At 48.5% G+C, this 16939-nt stretch overlaps 1 protein-coding gene across 1 annotated transcript; it reads left to right on the top strand.

Annotated features, from left to right (window-relative positions):
* Positions 1 to 432: 432 nt before the first annotated feature.
* On the top strand, positions 433 to 16841 carry LOC139911545 (nuclear factor of activated T-cells, cytoplasmic 3-like). The gene is made up of 10 exons (XM_071899099.2): positions 433 to 692; positions 3515 to 4235; positions 4501 to 4884; positions 5568 to 5730; positions 9693 to 9892; positions 10619 to 10791; positions 10947 to 11087; positions 11380 to 11435; positions 11586 to 12720; positions 16128 to 16841. The coding sequence occupies exons 1-10, from the start codon at positions 620 to 622 to the stop codon at positions 16247 to 16249; spliced, it is 3168 nt and encodes a 1055-aa protein (XP_071755200.2). The 5' UTR covers positions 433 to 619; the 3' UTR covers positions 16250 to 16841.
* The last annotated feature ends 98 nt before the right edge of the window (positions 16842 to 16939 follow it).

The following is a 16939-nucleotide window of genomic DNA, read 5'->3' as shown; positions in this document are numbered from 1 at the left end:
ATAATAATATAATAATAATAATTTTCATTGAGTACAAAATTCGTATTCAGAACATTTCAGTACAAAACTTAGCAGAACTTCCAATACAAACACAGAATAATAAATAAATTAAATTCCCTCAGTGACGCTCCTGATGCATTTCTTTCCGTAGCTCCGCGCCGCTTGATTTCTAAAATACAAACTGGGTTTACTTTTGCTGCAGGATGTTTTTAGTTATTTCCCACTAAAAGCGCTTGAATGCGCCACAAACTTCTGAAGGGGGACTTTACGACGAGACCCTGAACGCAGCATGAGGATCAACCTGGAAGTTACAGTAAAACTCGCCGCGGCCGAACAGAAACATCGAGCACAACAGTAAAATATTATATTATGGGATGTTTACTGTGCGGGAGCAGACCGCAGAGACGCGTTTCTTCACCGCGTCGCTGCCGTTTATAACTTTTACTGCGGAATAGGCGACTTGTTGTTCCTGGTTGAGACAGTTGAGCTTTCTGTCGGATGGAAGTGAGACGGGTCCGTGTGAAGACAGACGGGTCGGACTGAAGACAGACAGGTCGTGTTGAAGACAGACAGGTCGGGTTAACGACAGACACCGAGGACAGTCCGTGTCTCCAGTTCGATGTCCGCAGTAAACTGGACGGAGGAGCTGGACTTCACTCTGGTCTTTGAGGAAGACGGCCGGCAGACTGCAGGTCGGTTCGTGTTAGCGACATTAGCTGAGACTGTCCGCTGCGTCAAGCTAGCGGGAGTTAGCATGCGTGATACAGGAAGCTCAGCGACTTTGCGTTCAAAATAAAATAGAAAAATATATGACAAGTATGGCAAAGTGTATCAGGGCTGTAACTAACGATTATTTTCACTTTCGATTATATTTTCGATTAATCGATTAATCATTTGGTCTATAAAATATCAAAAATAATGACATGACAGATGTCCATCACAGTTCAGAGTCCAAAGTGATTCTTCAGACTCCTCCTCAGTCTGACCAGCAGACAGAAACAAGGATTCATTTAATAATGAGATGGAACAGAGAACAGAAAATGTTTGGTATTTGTACTGATAAATGATTAAAACGATTAAGAAATTATCAAAATTATAATAACATAAAAACAAATAACATTTTCACTAATTTTCCCCTTCTGTACTCCAGCATTGCAGTCGGTTAGTCGTCAAGGGTTTTATTTTGAAAGCTGTGACCGGAAGTCGCTTAGCTTATTTTGGCTAACTTGACACATCTGATACAACTGTCATTAATTTGAAGTGAACTTTTCAGTGTGAATGAGGTGGTTGAAGTGAATAAATCAGCTTCCTGAAAACCCACAGAAGACTGGACAGTGTCTTTGAAGAATTGATTAGTATTGATTAGTATTGATTATTGTTGGACAAGTTGTCATTTGATGTCAGTTAATATTGGTGTAATTTCATGGTGACAATGTAGCAGGCCACCAGCCATGACAGGAGCTGGGCTGTTTCTGGACAGATGTTTTACACATAAGTTAAAGTTCAGGTTCATGTATTCATGCTCTGCAGCTCTTTATCACCATCCTGTCTCAGTACTTCATCTCCAAATATCCAAAGCCACTCAGCAGCCTCAGGTCTTGATTCACGTATAAACTGACTGAACCTCCTGGTCAGGCTGGTGAATCTGTATGACAAACATCCAGAAACTTCAAGTCCCCAGAGGAATATTACAGGGATACAGGAGATTAAAAACACCATGAAGTACCAGCAGGTACTTTGTTAGTCCCTATAGGAATATCACAGTGGTTTTCTGTTAGGGCACATGACAGTAAGTCACATCCAACTGATGTGACTCCTATAAAGTTTGGTCTTTTTAGGGAAATAAAACACAAATTAAAGTTTTTTCTGTCTTGATCATGTAAGGTGTTGCAGTGTTTCTGCTTATCTGACTCTACATAGTGTGAGAGGAAGAGTGACTGGTGATCTGCCTCAGTCTGGTCTGGCTCAGTCTGGTCTGCCTCAGTCTGGTCTGCCTCAGTCTGATCTGCTTCAGTCTGGTCTGCTTCAGTCTGGTCTGCCTCAGTCTGGTCTGCTTCAGTCTGGTCTGCCTCAGTCTGGTCTGCCTCAGTCTGGTCTGCCTCAGTCTGGTCTGCCTCAGTCTGATCTGCTTCAGTCTGGTCTGCCTCAGTCTGGTCTGCCTCAGTCTGGTCTGCCTCAGTCTGGTCTGCCTCAGTCTGGTCTGCCTCAGTCTGGTCTGCTTCAGTCTGGTCTGCCTCAGTCTGGTCTGCAGGCTGACATCAGTTCAGTTCAGCAGAATGTTACGACAGACAAAAGGCAAAATACTGTGAAGGAACTGAAGCGGGACGACGAAACTCAACCAGTCCATTCTGTAGCAACCAGGACTGTTCAGATAGATATTCAGCATGGGAAGGGTTCTGTACAGATCCTGCAGAGCAGACAGACAGGCAGGCAGGCAGACAGACAGACAGGCAGGCAGGCAGGCAGACAGACAGGCAGGCAGACAGACAGACAGACAGGCAGGCAGGCAGACAGGCAGACAGGCAGGCAGACAGACAGACAGGCAGACAGACAGACAGGCAGGCAGGCAGGCAGGCAGGCAGACAGGCAGACAGGCAGGCAGGCAGACAGACAGACAGGCAGCGAGCCACCCAGCCTGTCTGTCTGCCAGCAGCTTTTACTTCCTGCTTTTGTAACCGCTCAGACTCCCCCAGCTGGCGGTTGGCGCTGCACCCCACCTACACCCCCCCCCCCCCCCCCTCCCCCGAGGGGCAACTGTTGTTGCATCACATCACATTTATTTATATTCATTACATTCATGGATTTTGATACGAAGTAAAGACTGGAGGCGTCGAGCAGAACAGTCAGACCTCTGATGCCGTTTTGCATGTGGTGTGTGTGTGTGTGTGTGTGTGTGTGTGTGTGTGTGTGTGTGTGTGTGTGTAGGGGTGTGTGTGTGTGTGTGTAGGTGTGTGTGTGTGTGTGTGTGTGTAGGGGTGTGTGTGTGTGTGTGTGTGTGTGTGTGTGTGTATTAATAGTAGGTTGCGGTGCTGCAGCTGTGTGAATGAACTCACTGAGCTGTTGCAGATAATCTGTCACCATGATTAGTGCAGAACACACTACTGCTGCTGTAGTACTGTAGTGTTATTACTGCTACTACTGCCAGTACTACTACTACTACTACTATTACTACTACTACTGCTAATAATAATAATAATAATTTGACATTGTTTGTATAACACAAAGTGTTTACAATCATAAAATCAAACTCAAAACAAATGAAAACATGTAAAACGAGAAGACAGCACATGATGAAAAGATGAGGACAGACGGCAAAAACAACTTCATAGTAAAAATAATGGACTTTATGGCAGATGCTGTGAAGCCTGGTGAACAAAATGAATGACATCAGCATGTTAGTTTGATCTGATTGGTTCCTGCCTCAGCTGTCAGGTGACAGATGATCAGCTGACTGTTTGCATTGCAAATCATCAAGCATCATAATTTGCTTATTGTTTTGTTTGTTCTCCCTCAGGTCCAGATGATGTGAGGCCGCCTCCCTCCTCCGCTCTGCTCCACCAGGCCTTCAGCCAGGAGGCGCCCTGCCCGCCTCCATGCCCCGCCCCCCCGCACTGCCCCCAGGCCGCCGCCCCCCCCGCCCCGGGGCCCCAGTACGGCTCCCTGTGGAACACCGGGGCGTTTGACTGTCCCAGCATCCAGATCACCTCCATCGCCCCTCACAGCCAGGAGGCGGGCGGCGGTCAGGATGTGTTGGGGGGCGGCGGGGCGGAGGCGTCCTGGAGCAGAGACCAGCTGTACCTGCCGCTGGACGGCGGCTGCCGGGACGCGGCGCTCAGCCTCAGCCCCTGCAGCAGCCTGTCGTCCCGCAGCTGGCTGTCCGACCTGTCGTCCTGCGAGTCGTTCTCCCACGTCTACGACGACGTGGAGGGCGAGCTGAACGAGGCCGCCGCCCGCTTCACCCTGGGCTCGCCCCTCCCCTCGCCGCTGCACTCCCCGGGCTTCGGGGGCGGGGCCTACGGGGCGGAGCCCCTCCCCTCGCCGGGCTGCGGGGGCGGGGCCTTCGGGGTGGAGCTCTGGCAGCAGCAGTACCAGTACCCTCTGGCCTTCAGCCAGGCGCTGTCGCCCGGCCAGTCGCCCGGCCAGTCGCCCCGCCAGTCGCCATGCCCCTCCCCCTGCCCCTCCCCCCGCACCAGCATCACCGAGGAGAGCTGGCTGAACCCCCGTCCCGCCTCCAGGTACGCTCAGAACTAACCAGGTGTCCAGAACCAAGCAGATAGAAACACATTATCTTATCGATTCACACTGTTGATTTTTATTCTGCTCTTTTTCTTTTAAACAGAACAAAAGATGCAACATTTAATTTGCTATTGATCCTCTTGTTTCTCTCCTCTGCAGTAACAGTCAGTTCAGATCTGATCAGACTGATCAGATCTGAACTGAGGATTTTTCCTTTAGAGAATCTTCGATAGAATCTCTTTGAATGTCTGTGTTCCCCTCCAGGTCTTCGTCCAGACCGACGTCCCCCTGCGGGAAGAGACGTCACTCCGGCGCCGACCGCCCCGCCCGCTCGCCCTCGCCTCACCGCTCGCCCAGCCCCACGCCGGGCGCCTCGCCGCGGGGCAGCGTGACGGACGACACCTGGGCGGGAAGCCCCGCCGGCACCCTGGGGTCCCTGCTGGGGTTTGGCCGGCAGGAGCCGGACGTCCCGTCCAAGACCAGGCGGACGGCGGGCGGCCCGCCGGACAAGCTCACGGACCTGAGGAACTTCCTGGATTGTCCCGGCGAGGAGCGAGGCGAGCGGGACGGCCTGGCAGAGCTCTTCCTGCCTGTTCCTGCACACTTCAGCTGGAACAAACCCAAACCTGGCAACCCGCCTCTGTTCAGGTGGGTGGAGGATCTGAGTGATGACTCAGTATTCTGGTTTATGATGTTTCATTACCGACTAGTTAGTTATTATCACTCTTAAATATGTTAATTCTCAAATACATAAGGAGCAGAGCGTGTTTGTGTATTTTCATCATGCAGTTATATAAATCACAGTGATCGATGACGTAAATCAGACACTTGGTTATTTGTATCAGTCCGGTCTGGTTTGCTTCTGCTGTTTGTTGGAGGTTTTTATCACAAACTTACAGAACCAAGAGTGAAGAGTTTTGGGAACAGAACCGTCCTGCTGGCTGTTCTGTTCCCACTGAGCTGCACTGGACCACATTATTATTATTCTGTAAGAGAGCAGCTCCAGACCCCGTTACACCACTGATGCCCATCTGATAAGAGTTTGTCACAAAAACTCGTATGTGATGATTGCTGTTGGTTCAGTACTGAACTGTCTAACTGTGCGTGGGCAGATACCAGAGTGAAGCCTTTGATCACAACATAACAGTCTTTCTTACACTTCCTCTATCTAGTCATTTCTAAGGAATTAAATTATAATGAAAGTAAACTATTCCTCATTTTTCTGGGGACCCCTGGAGGTCCCCGGACCCCTCTTTGAGAACCACCCCTCTAAGGAATCCTATGTGATCGGTTTGGTATGTGATCAATACGTGGCTGGTGTCCCCCGCCAGGCCGTCGTCCCCCCCCCCGGCGGACTGGCCCCTGCCCAGCCGGTTCGAGCGCTGGGAGCTGCAGGTGGAGGTCCAGCCCAGGTCCCACCACCGGGCGCACTACGAGACGGAGGGCAGCCGGGGCTCCATCAAGGCTGCTGCTGGAGGACACCCGGTCGTCAAGGTAACCGCAGTCTGAACTGGGAACAAGAGCCAATCGGACTTCACTGTGGCTTTGGACTTTCACTTAACTTTATGTGACTTTAATTGCGTCGTACACATGGATGTATGTATGTTGTATGTTGTTTGTCTGTAATAGTGCTGCAACTAACGATTATTTTCTTTAGCAAATAATCTATTGATTATTAATTTAGTCTATAAAATATCAACAATAATGACAAGTGATTCTTCAGGTTTCTGACCAGCAGACAAAAAACACAAAGGATTCATTTAATAAAGAGATGAAACAGAAAAGCAGCAAATATGAGAAGCTGGAACCAGAAAATATTTGGTGTTTTTTACTTGATTAGTTTTCTGTTGATCAACTAATCAGTCAACTAATCGTTTCAGCTCTAGTCTGTCAGGTTTCATCTTTGACTTGATGCTGTTTGTCGGTCAAGTCTCTCCTGATGAAAGACTTCAGATCTCAGTGGGACTCTGGTTAGATCAGCTGAACAGTTTCTGATGGTTCAGTCTCTTCCAAAACGGAGAAAAAAATCCCACGATACAATTCTGACTTTTCGCTTCTTTATTGGTGCACACAGCATGAAGCAGCAACACGGATTTCATTATTCTGTTTCAGTGGAGAGTTTTAGTGTCTTTTTTAGAGGCTTTTCACCCGGACAAGAGTTAAATTGTAGGGGAAACACTGGACACTGAATAGTTGGATTTTTTTGGCTTGAAAATGGTCAAATTTTAAGAGATTGATTATTAGAAGAAAACTGTTGCAACTTCATCTTTAAACCAAAGTGCTTGAACTGGAACCAACTAGAAAAGGAATAAATTCAGTTCCTGTTGGAGGCTGATTGAAGCTCTTCAAGAAAAACACGTTGGTTTTTGTTGCATCAATAAAAGTTTTCCTTGAAGAGCATCCATCAGCCTCCAAGAGTAACTGAATTCTTTCCCTTTCAAGAGATTGATTATTGGCAGATAAAATTGACTTGATTCTAAAAATATTGGTATTGGTCGTCAAAAATCCCCATCAGTCAAACTCTGCAGTAACTGAAGCTCCACACTGTGTTCAGCCATCGAGTTTCATCTGAATGTAACGTGTGCAGGGAGGGAAGAGTTCACAGACAGACAGACAGGCAGGCAGACAGGCAGACAGACAAGCAGGCAGGCAGACAGAGAGACAGACAGACAGACAGACAGACAGAGAGACAGACAGACAGACAGACAGACAGGCAGACAGAGAGACAGACAGACAGACAGACAAGCAGGCAGGCAGACAGAGAGACAGACAGACAGACAGACAGAGAGACAGACAGACAGACAGACAGACAGGCAGACAGAGAGACAGACAGACAGACAGACAGAGAGACAGGCAGACAGACAGACAGGCAGACAGGCAGACAGACAGACAGACAGACAGACAGACAGGCAGACAGACAGGCAGACAGGCAGACAGGCAGACAGACAGGCAGACAGACAGGCAGACAGGCAGACAGACAGACAGACAGGCAGGCAGACAGACAGACAGACAGACAGGCAGACAGACAGGCAGACAGACAGACAGACAGACAGACAGGCAGACAGACAGGCAGACAGACAGGCAGACAGGCAGACAGACAGACAGACAGGCAGGCAGACAGACAGACAGACAGACAGGCAGACAGACAGGCAGACAGACAGGCAGACAGGCAGACAGACAGACAGACAGGCAGGCAGACAGACAGACAGACAGACAGGCAGACAGACAGGCAGACAGACAGACAGACAGACAGGCAGGCAGACAGGCAGGCGGTTCAGTGTGTCCTGCCTGGTATTTCTGGCAGCAGCAGCTCTCCAGCAGAGAGGATCTGGATCGAGGCCTCAGATGAAACTCACACCAGCAGGTTATTCTGGTGCGAGCAGCAGGGAGACAAACTGCTGCTGCTCAGGACAGACTGAAATCCTTTATTCATTTGTCTTTCTAAAAAATGTTTATTTTTTGTTATTATTTTTTTGGCCTAGGGAACTTTATAAAGTTCCCTGTAAACATGTCGTCCCCCATGAATGATGCAGGCAGGCCCTGGGCCAATCGGGAACAAGATGCATCGTCCCTCCAGGTTTCAGCAAAATGGAGCCTTAAAAAGTTTGAATTTTTGACCTTTAGTTACAACGCCCCGTCAGGACAATTAGTGTCATTTCTGCAAACACCAAATCACAGTGTCAAAATGCATCATCCTGCCAAATGTGTCACAACGGGAGCAGCGGTGTCTGAAATATCACATTTCAGTTAAAACTTTTGACATTTAATTGTAGCGCCAAACAGAGTCATACTGTTAAACAGAACAGAGAGAAGAGGCTTCTTGCCTCCAGGTTTGGTCAAAAATCAGACAAATGGAAGTGTTACACACAATACTGACAACATAACTGACAATTACAGAGTTTATATATATATATATAAGAGCATCTATGAGCATCATGAGGCTGTGTAAAATAATAGCAGCAGAACATACTGACACAAAAAAATGAATTAATGAAAATAGTGTATGGTATAAAAAAGCTAAAAAACGGCAGAACAGAGTGCCGACAAGCATCTTCCTTCTAAGTTTCGTCATAATCGGACTAATGGAGTCCGAGATTGAGTTTGAGTTTCACATTTTTACCTTTAATTACAGCGCCCCCATCAGGCCGATCAGTGTACAGTTTTTAAACGCTGGATCACAGTGTGAAGATGCAGCATCGCTCCAAGTTTCATCACAATCAGAGCAGAGTGTGAGGAACACCTGAGATGTCATGTGATCATGACGTGTCTCCCGTCACGTGTCTCCCGTCTGATCGTCACGTGTCTCCCGTCCGATCGTCACGTGTCTCCCGTCTGATCGTCACATGTCTCCCGTCTGATCGTCACGTGTCTCCCGTCACGTGTCTCCCGTCTGATCGTCACGTGTCTCCCGTCACGTGTCTCCCGTCACGTGTCTCCCGTCTGATCGTCACGTGTCTCCCGTCTGATCGTCACGTGTCTCCCGTCTGATCGTCACGTGTCTCCCGTCACGTGTCTCCCGTCACGTGTCTCCCGTCACGTGTCTCCCGTCTGATCATCACATGTCTCCTGTCTGATCGTCACGTGTCTCCCGTCTGATCATCACATGTCTCCCGTCTGATCGTCACATGTCTCCCGTCTGATCGTCACGTGTCTTGCGTCATGTGTCTCCCGTCTGATCATCACGTGTCTCCCGTCACGTGTCTCCCGTCTGATCGTCACGTGTCTCCCGTCTGATCGTCATGTGTCTCCCGTCACGTGTCTCCCGTCTGATCATCACGTGTCTCCCGTCACGTGTCTCCCGTCTGATCGTCACGTGCCTCCCGTCTGATCGTCACGTGTCTCCCGTCACGTGTCTCCCGTCTGATCGTCACGTGTCTCCCGTCACGTGTCTCCCGTCTGATCGTCACGTGTCTCCCGTCTGATCGTCACGTGTCTCCCGTCACGTGTCTCCCGTCTGATCGTCACGTGTCTCCCGTCACGTGTCTCCCGTCACGTGTCTCCCGTCTGATCGTCACGTGTCTCCTGTCACGTGTCTCCCGTCTGATCGTCACGTGTCTCCTGTCACGTGTCTCCCGTCTGATCGTCACGTGTCTCCCGTCTGATCATCACGTGTCTCCTGTCTGATCGTCACGTGTCTCCTGTCACGTGTCTCCCGTCTGATCGTCACGTGTCTCCCGTCTGATCGTTCCGTGTCTCACGTGTCTCCCGTCTGATCGGCCCGTGTCTCACGTGTCTCCCGTCTGATCGTCACGTGTCTCCCGTCTGATCGGCCCGTGTCTCACGTGTCTCCCGTCTGATCGTCACGTGTCTCCCGTCTGATCGTCCCGTGTCTCACGTGTCTCCCGTCTGATCGTCACGTGTCTCCCGTCTCCCGTCTGATCGGCCCGTGTCTCACGTGTCTCCCGTCTGATCGTCACGTGTCTCCCGTCTGAATGTCCCGTGTCTCCTGTCTGCAGCTGCTGGGATACAGCGAGCAGCCGCTCAGCCTGCTGGTGTTCATCGGCACGGCGGATGACCGCTACATCCGCCCTCACTCCTTCTACCAGGTGCACCGGGTGACGGGCAAGACGGTGAGCACCGCCTGCCAGGAGAGGCTTCTGGGAAACACCAAGGTCCTGGAGATCCCTCTGCTCCCAGAAAACAACATGGCCGCCAGGTGACACACGCTTCACTACCGCTCCAGGCTTCAGTGTCAGGACTGATCTCATCTATCTGGGACTGATACCGTGGTTTTATTAAGACTGGATCTGGTCCAGTCAGCGTTGTTTACCTCTGATATGATGTGATGCAGTATTATTGATTACATATTTATTGTAGAATAGATCAATACTACACTGGTTGTCTATGGGAAGACCTGAACCTGAACTGATTCAAATGTGCATGAATATATTAGTAGTAGTAATAGTAGTAACAGAAGCAGTAGTAGTAGTAGTAGTAACAGTAGTAACAGTAGTAGTAGTAGTAGTAGTAGTAGTAGTAATAGTAGTAACAGAAGCAGTAGTAGTAGCAGTAGTAACAGAAGCAGTATTAGCAGTAGTAGTAGTAGTAGTAACAGTAGTAGTAGTAGTAGTAGTAGTAGTAGTAGTAGTAGTAGTAGTAGTAGTAGTAGTAGTAGTAACAGTAGTAGTAGTAGTAGTAGTAGTAACAGTAGTAGTAGTAGTAGTAGTAACTGTAGTAGTAGTAGTAGTAACAGTAGTAGTACTAGTAGTAGTAACAGTAGTAGTAACAGTAGTAGTAGTAGTAGTAGTAGTAACAGTAGTAGTAGTAGTAACAGTAGTAGTAGTAGTAGTAGTAGTAACAGTAGTAGTAGTAGTAACAGTAGTAGTAGTAGTAGTAACAGTAGTAGTAGTTAATTGTCTTCCTCTCCATCTCTCTCTCTCAGTATCGACTGTGCCGGCATCCTGAAGCTGCGGAACGCCGACATCGAGCTGAAGAAGGGAGAGACGGATATCGGGCGTAAGAACACCCGGGTGCGGGTGGTGTTCCGGGTCGGCGTGCCGCAGCCGGGCGGCCGGCTGCTGTGTCTGCAGGCCGCTTCTGTTCCCGTCGAGTGCTGTGAGTCACCTGATGCGTCCGTACTTCACCTGTACAGTCACCTGTCTGACTGGTTTCTCTGTAATGATGTAATGATGAGCTGCTGCCTCCTGGGGAGAGGCTGTAGATGGACGGGGAGTGACCCGAGGAGTAAAGGTTCCTCTGCTGTGTTGCAGCCCAGCGCTCGGCCCAGGAGCTTCCCCAGGTGGAGAGCTTCAGCCCGGCCAGCTGCTGCGTGTCCGGAGGAGAGGAGATGATCATCACCGGATCCAACATCTCCACACAGTCCAGGGTCATCTTCATGGAGAAAGGGCCCGGTAAGATTACTTTAAATTAGTTTAGATCACATTACATACGTTTACATGAGATTAGATTGGATAAGATGAAACATGAATTATCCCTGTGGGGGAACTGGGTTGTTGTGGCAGCAGAATAGTGACAGGATCAGGCTACAAAGCCTCTGTAGGGGAGAAGAAGCCCGCGCTGTGTAGAGAGTTTCCTGGTGGAAACAGCCTCATCCTGCCTGAACACCTGCCTCACTTATGTTTTGGAAGCAGTACATAAAGAATATCTTCACCAACATGTTTTGTGTGACTGATGTCTCCTCAGATGGAAGATCACAGTGGGAAGTCGATGTTAAAATTGTGCCAGAGAAGAGCAGCGGAGTAAGTAGCTGGATTATGGATCATGTGCATCACTGTAGCTCCTCACCCTCATCACTCTCTCAATAGAGGAACTGAATGCACAGAAAACCTGTTCACATGTTGTTGAGATGCACCATAGAAATCTTCTCCATGTGTGTTGTGTTCCTGCAGTCCAGCGTTGTGGTGGAGATTCCTCCGTATTACAATAAGAAGACGACCTGTCCGGTCCAGGTCCAGTTCTACATTTCAAACGGGAAGAGAAGAAGAAGTCTGAACCACAGCTTCACCTTCCTGACCGGACCCAGACTCCTCCCCCCCGCCGCCGGAGCTCCGCTGGTCAAGCAGGAGCGCTGGGAACCGGACTACATCCCCCATAATGCACCTGTCTTCTGCCCGGCCTCCAGCCAGCGAGCCCTCTGTCCGGACACGGCTTATTACGATCCCTGCGGACTCCCGGTGCATTGTGGTCCTCCCTCCCAGAACCTCCCTCTCCTCCTCCAGCAGCAGCTCCCCTCTCCCAGCCTCCGCTCCTCCCTGCCGGACTCGAACCGCCAACCAGAACAACACAGGCTGATCTTCCAGCTGGACTCTCAGGAGCCTGAGCTGTTTTCATCACCTCCTCAGATCTCCTCAGTCTCTCCAAGAACCTCCCCGATCCCCCTTCAGACCTCCTTAATCTTTCCTCACACCTCCACACTCCCACATCAATCCTCCTCAATTCCTCCTCAGACCTTCTCGATGCCTCCTCAGACCTCAATGGCTTCTCAGACCTCCACAATCCCACATCAGACCTCCTCGATGCCTCCTCAGACCTCCTTGGTCCCTCCTCAGACCTTCTCGATGCCTCCTCAGACCTCAATGGCTCCTCAAATCTCCTCATTCTCTCCTCACACCTCCACAATCCCACATCAGACCTCCTCAATTCCTCCTCGGACCTCCTCCATGCCTCCTCAGACCTCCTGTGGTGGACCTGGGAGGGAGGAGATCTCCTGTGGTGGACCTGGGAGGGAGCAGATCTCCTGTGGTGGACCTGGGAGGGAGCAGATCTCTGGTGGACCTGGGAGGGTGCAGATCTCTGGTGGACCTGGGAGGGTGCAGATCTCTGGTGGACCTGGGAGGGAGCAGATCTCTGGTGGACCTGGGAGGGAGCAGATTTCCTGTGGTGGACCTGGGAGGGAACAGATCTCCTCCCTGGGCTCCAGCAGAGCCTTCCTGACCTCTGACCCCCAGCAGGAGGGTGGGGAGGCTCTGAGCATCAAGCAGGAGGAGGAGGAGCCGGGCCTCCAGGAGATCACCCTGGATGACGGTAAGAAGTTTTTAGAAATTTAAAATTTTTAAAACAATATTTAGGATTTTTTTGTGTTTCTCATGAAGTAGCAGTAGTAATAGCAGTAGTAGCTGTAGCAGTAGTAGCTGTAGTAGTAGTAGTAGTAGTGGTATTAGTGGAGGGAAATACCCAGCAGTGGTTTTTCACTCATTTGGCTGTAAAGCAGTGTGTGTCTGGTTCAGTCTTCTCTCCAGGTCTCCAGCTGTTATTTGGAGTCTGTTCTAGCTGCTAAAACAGAGACAGAGACTCCGGTCAGTAAATGTTGTGACTCTCCAGTCTGTCTGCTGGACAGGAGAGGAGGTTCCTGTTCTGGTTGTAATCTGGATCTCAGGATATTCTCAGTGTTCCCACTGTCTCACCGGCTGTGGAAACTTTGAATTCTTCATGACTGCATGATGTGATGCAGGACTGACTTTACAGAGCTGGTTTCCTGCTGAAGTTCCTCTTCTTCTCTGGTCTTGTTAGAGGTCTGTCACAGACAGACAGGAGCTCTGCTCTGATCTGATCTCAGCACAGTTTCAGTCTGTCACCTCTGTTTGTCTAGACAGCACAGTGGTGGACCAGTGTCCTGTCACCACACACACACACACACACACACACACACACACACTCACACACACAGTCTCTGTCTGCATGGCTGCTGGCCTCGCTAGGTGTGTGTATGTGCATGTGTGTGTACACACTAACACTCTGTGATCTTGGTTATTTATATGTTGGGGCCGTGTGTGTGTGTGTGTGTGTGTGTGTGTGTGTGTGTGTGTGTGTGTGTGAGTCCCCTGTGTCTCTCTGATATGGGTTAATTATAGCGGGGGGGCAGCAGCTGCCCTGCAGCCTCGCTCCGACCCTCAGCAGCCTGTTGCTGCAGCTGAGGGTTCGACCTGCTGAACATCCAGCAGACTCACACACTGATGATGATGTCACATGATGTCACGTGATGTCACATGATGTCACATGATGTCACATGATGCTCTCTGAAGAAATAAGACACACTGTTAAAGATTTTCACTGGTTTACAACTAAACCAGACAAACACCTCAGCTGCTGTGAAATCACTGACTCTAATAATAATACTATTAATGTTACTATTAATAATACTACTGCTACTACTGGTACTACCATTACTACTACTGCTACTACTGCTAATATTACTAATATTACTACTACTACTACTATTAATGCTGCTACTTACTACTATCATTACTACTACTACCATTACTACTACCACTGCTACTACTACTGCTACTGTTACTACCATTACTACTACTACTACTAGTACTACTTCTACTACTGCTACAGCTAGTGAACTCACTGGTGTTATTTTAGTTTATTATTGTTTATCATTTGTAAGTTTTAAGTTTTAAATTAGTTTTTAGTTTTAATATTCATTATTAGTTGAGTTGTATGGCTTTATTAGTTTAGTATTATTGTAAGAAGGCGTGTGTAGCGGTGCAGCACGGCGGTCTGTTTCCTGCAGCAGTCTCAGGTTTCACAGCAGAGTTATGAATAGACTGAACAGAGATGGAGCCGCTTGTTGCTCTGCAGATAGATCCAGTCCAGCAAACATCCAAACTGATTCCAAAATTAGTTCACACTACTAGTGTCTACTACTGCCCATTAGAACTATAACTACCAATAATAATAATAACAATAATTTGTCCCCTCCAATTACTGCCCAGTCTTTACAGCAGATCTGTCTCCTCAAGCCGAGTCAGGTATTGGAGGCAAAGCAGAAACTCTTCAGTCTCACTCATGTAAAGCAAAACCCACCTGGACTCAGTCTGGCTGCTGTGTGTCAGACTTCAGTCTTTATGAGGTAAATTCATAACAGACATCATGCAGGATCAGACTGATGGAGGTTACAGGAGGAAGAGGTTTTAAAGCTGCAGTCTGTGGTCTGTGGCTGACTGCTGCCTCTCATGGCTGTGAGGGGAACTACAGTTTGTCTCAGACTGTAAACAGCTTTTAGTTTGTGTTCTTGGTCCCTGTGTTCAGGCTCTGGCAGCTTAGTCCCAGCACTTCATTAATTTGAGCTCCAGAATTTGGAAAAAAAGTTGTCTGAACAGTTTGTTATATATTATTTTCTTTGGTCTCTCCCACACTGGAGGCGTGGCTGCTGCATTAGCCCCGCCCCCTCTGCAACAGTGTTTTCTAAACAGGCGCAGAGCGGTGATGGAGCGCTGTGCGCTCGGCAACATCGCAGCTCTCTCCTTCAGTCTCTGTCTTCTGTGTGAACTGATGTGATCTGTGCTCGACATCTCAGGTCTGTTTTTAAAATCGGGAACACGCAGTTATGTTGATTGATCAAATCAGACTTGAACTAACCTGATTACTAGTGATGGGACGAGATATTGAAATTCAATCTATCGCAGTACAAAATGTGTCAATCTGTATGTTGTGTCAGGAACATGAATGGTGATATCAGCTCCATGTTATTCTGCTGTCAGGAACATGAATGGTGATATCAGCTCCATGTTATTCTGCTGTCAGGAACATGAATGGTGATATCAGCTCCATGTTATTCTGCTGTCAGGAACATGAATGGTGATATCAGCTCCATGTTATTCTGCTGTCAGGAACATGAATGGTGATATCAGCTCCATGTTATTCTGCTGTCAGGAACATGAATGGTGATATCAGCTCCATGTTATTCTGCTGTAGTAATCACTAATGAGACTCTTGACCATCACAGTTTCACAAGCTCTCCATCCAAATTATATTATTGTCACTTTGTAATGACATTTTTAAATTGTTGTTTACATTCTAGCAGCCAATGGCATCGCTAGAAAGATTTGTGTGTCAGAAATAAACAGAATTCTGCACAGTCAAGACTTTGTTGACACTGAACCTTTATTGATCTCTTTATTGACCTCAGATCACGTATCGAATTGTACCAGGAGAGAAGAATATCGTCCCATCACTGCTGATTATGTTAGCTGGAAGTTGGCTTTGTGGAACCGATTAATTCCAGATTGATTTGTTGGTTAACTCAAGTCAGGATTTTCATAGTAAGCCCCGTTTTTCTTCGCCTCCTCTCTGGAATCCCCCCAGTATTGATCCCAGGACAGCGCCGCCCTCAGATGGCTAAAACACACCAGCAGCTGGTTGCACCAGGCTGGGAAATGAATCCAGCCACCAGTTAAACACTGAAGTCAGTCTGAGTCTGGTCAGTCAGTCTGCAGCCTTCATCTGAAGTCTGTTTCTGTTCTGGACGGCCGGTCAGTCAGTCTGCAGGTCGCCAAGCAGCATGAAGGATTTCTGACCGTCGTTCTGTCGGGGAAAAGATGAAAGTGTTTGGTGAAGTTTGGGAACAAGTAGCCACAGAGTCTGGAACACAAACAGTTTAAATTGTAGTTCTGCTGGTCTGATCTGTGTTCTGTGTCTTGCAGTGAATGAGATCATCGACAGAGACATCGGCGGTGTGAGCCAGTCCGACCGGTTCGACCAGTTCCAGCTGGACTGGGAGCAGAAGTCCGGTGACGCCTCGCCGTTCTGCGGAGGCCTGCAGTAGATCCACCGCCTTCTGCAGGAAGCCGCCCGCGGTGCTGCTTCTTCTTCTTCTTCTTCTGGAAAAATTAACCTACAATCGCTTTTGCAAGGCGATCTCCAAGTGCCTCGAACCGAACCGGCAGCTTGACGGGCTTCATGTCCGATTCTTCATGTTCTCATTCAGCTCAGGAGTTCCAGTCGACTCGAACCTCACTGACAAACCAAAGAGCTTCTGACTTCATAACAGAGTCTCAGGAACTAAAACCACATCGCTCTGTAATGACCTGGAGGCTCGACTCGAGCTGTGAGTGAATTTAACATAATCCGTCCAAACCGGTCTGTAAAGCCTTTAGAGGCTGAAGCCGCCCAGAAATGAGGAAATGTTGCTGTTATTTATTGGCTGACTAAGAATCTATTTTTGATACTCTGGATCTGCTCCAGTCAAAACAAAGTGCTTCAGCTGATCATTTACATTTTCTAGCTTGGTTTTATTCTCTGTACAGTTTCCATTTCTCTGCCTGGGCAGCACTGCTGTGTTGGTGTGAACTGTCAAAACATATCATGAGGTTGAAGTTTAAATAAAATAAATCCAAAGAAAATGTGTCCTGTAATGAACTGAAAATACACTGGAACTCTTTATAGAAGATAAGTCTATTTAGAATATAATGCAGGTGCCTTAGAACAGGAGAAGAGACTGGATTAAAAAAACACT

Source organism: Centroberyx gerrardi, chromosome 4 (assembly GCF_048128805.1).
Source record: "Centroberyx gerrardi isolate f3 chromosome 4, fCenGer3.hap1.cur.20231027, whole genome shotgun sequence".
NCBI classification, from domain to species: domain Eukaryota; kingdom Metazoa; phylum Chordata; class Actinopteri; order Beryciformes; family Berycidae; genus Centroberyx; species Centroberyx gerrardi.
This window is presented reverse-complemented; position numbering and strand designations above follow the sequence as displayed.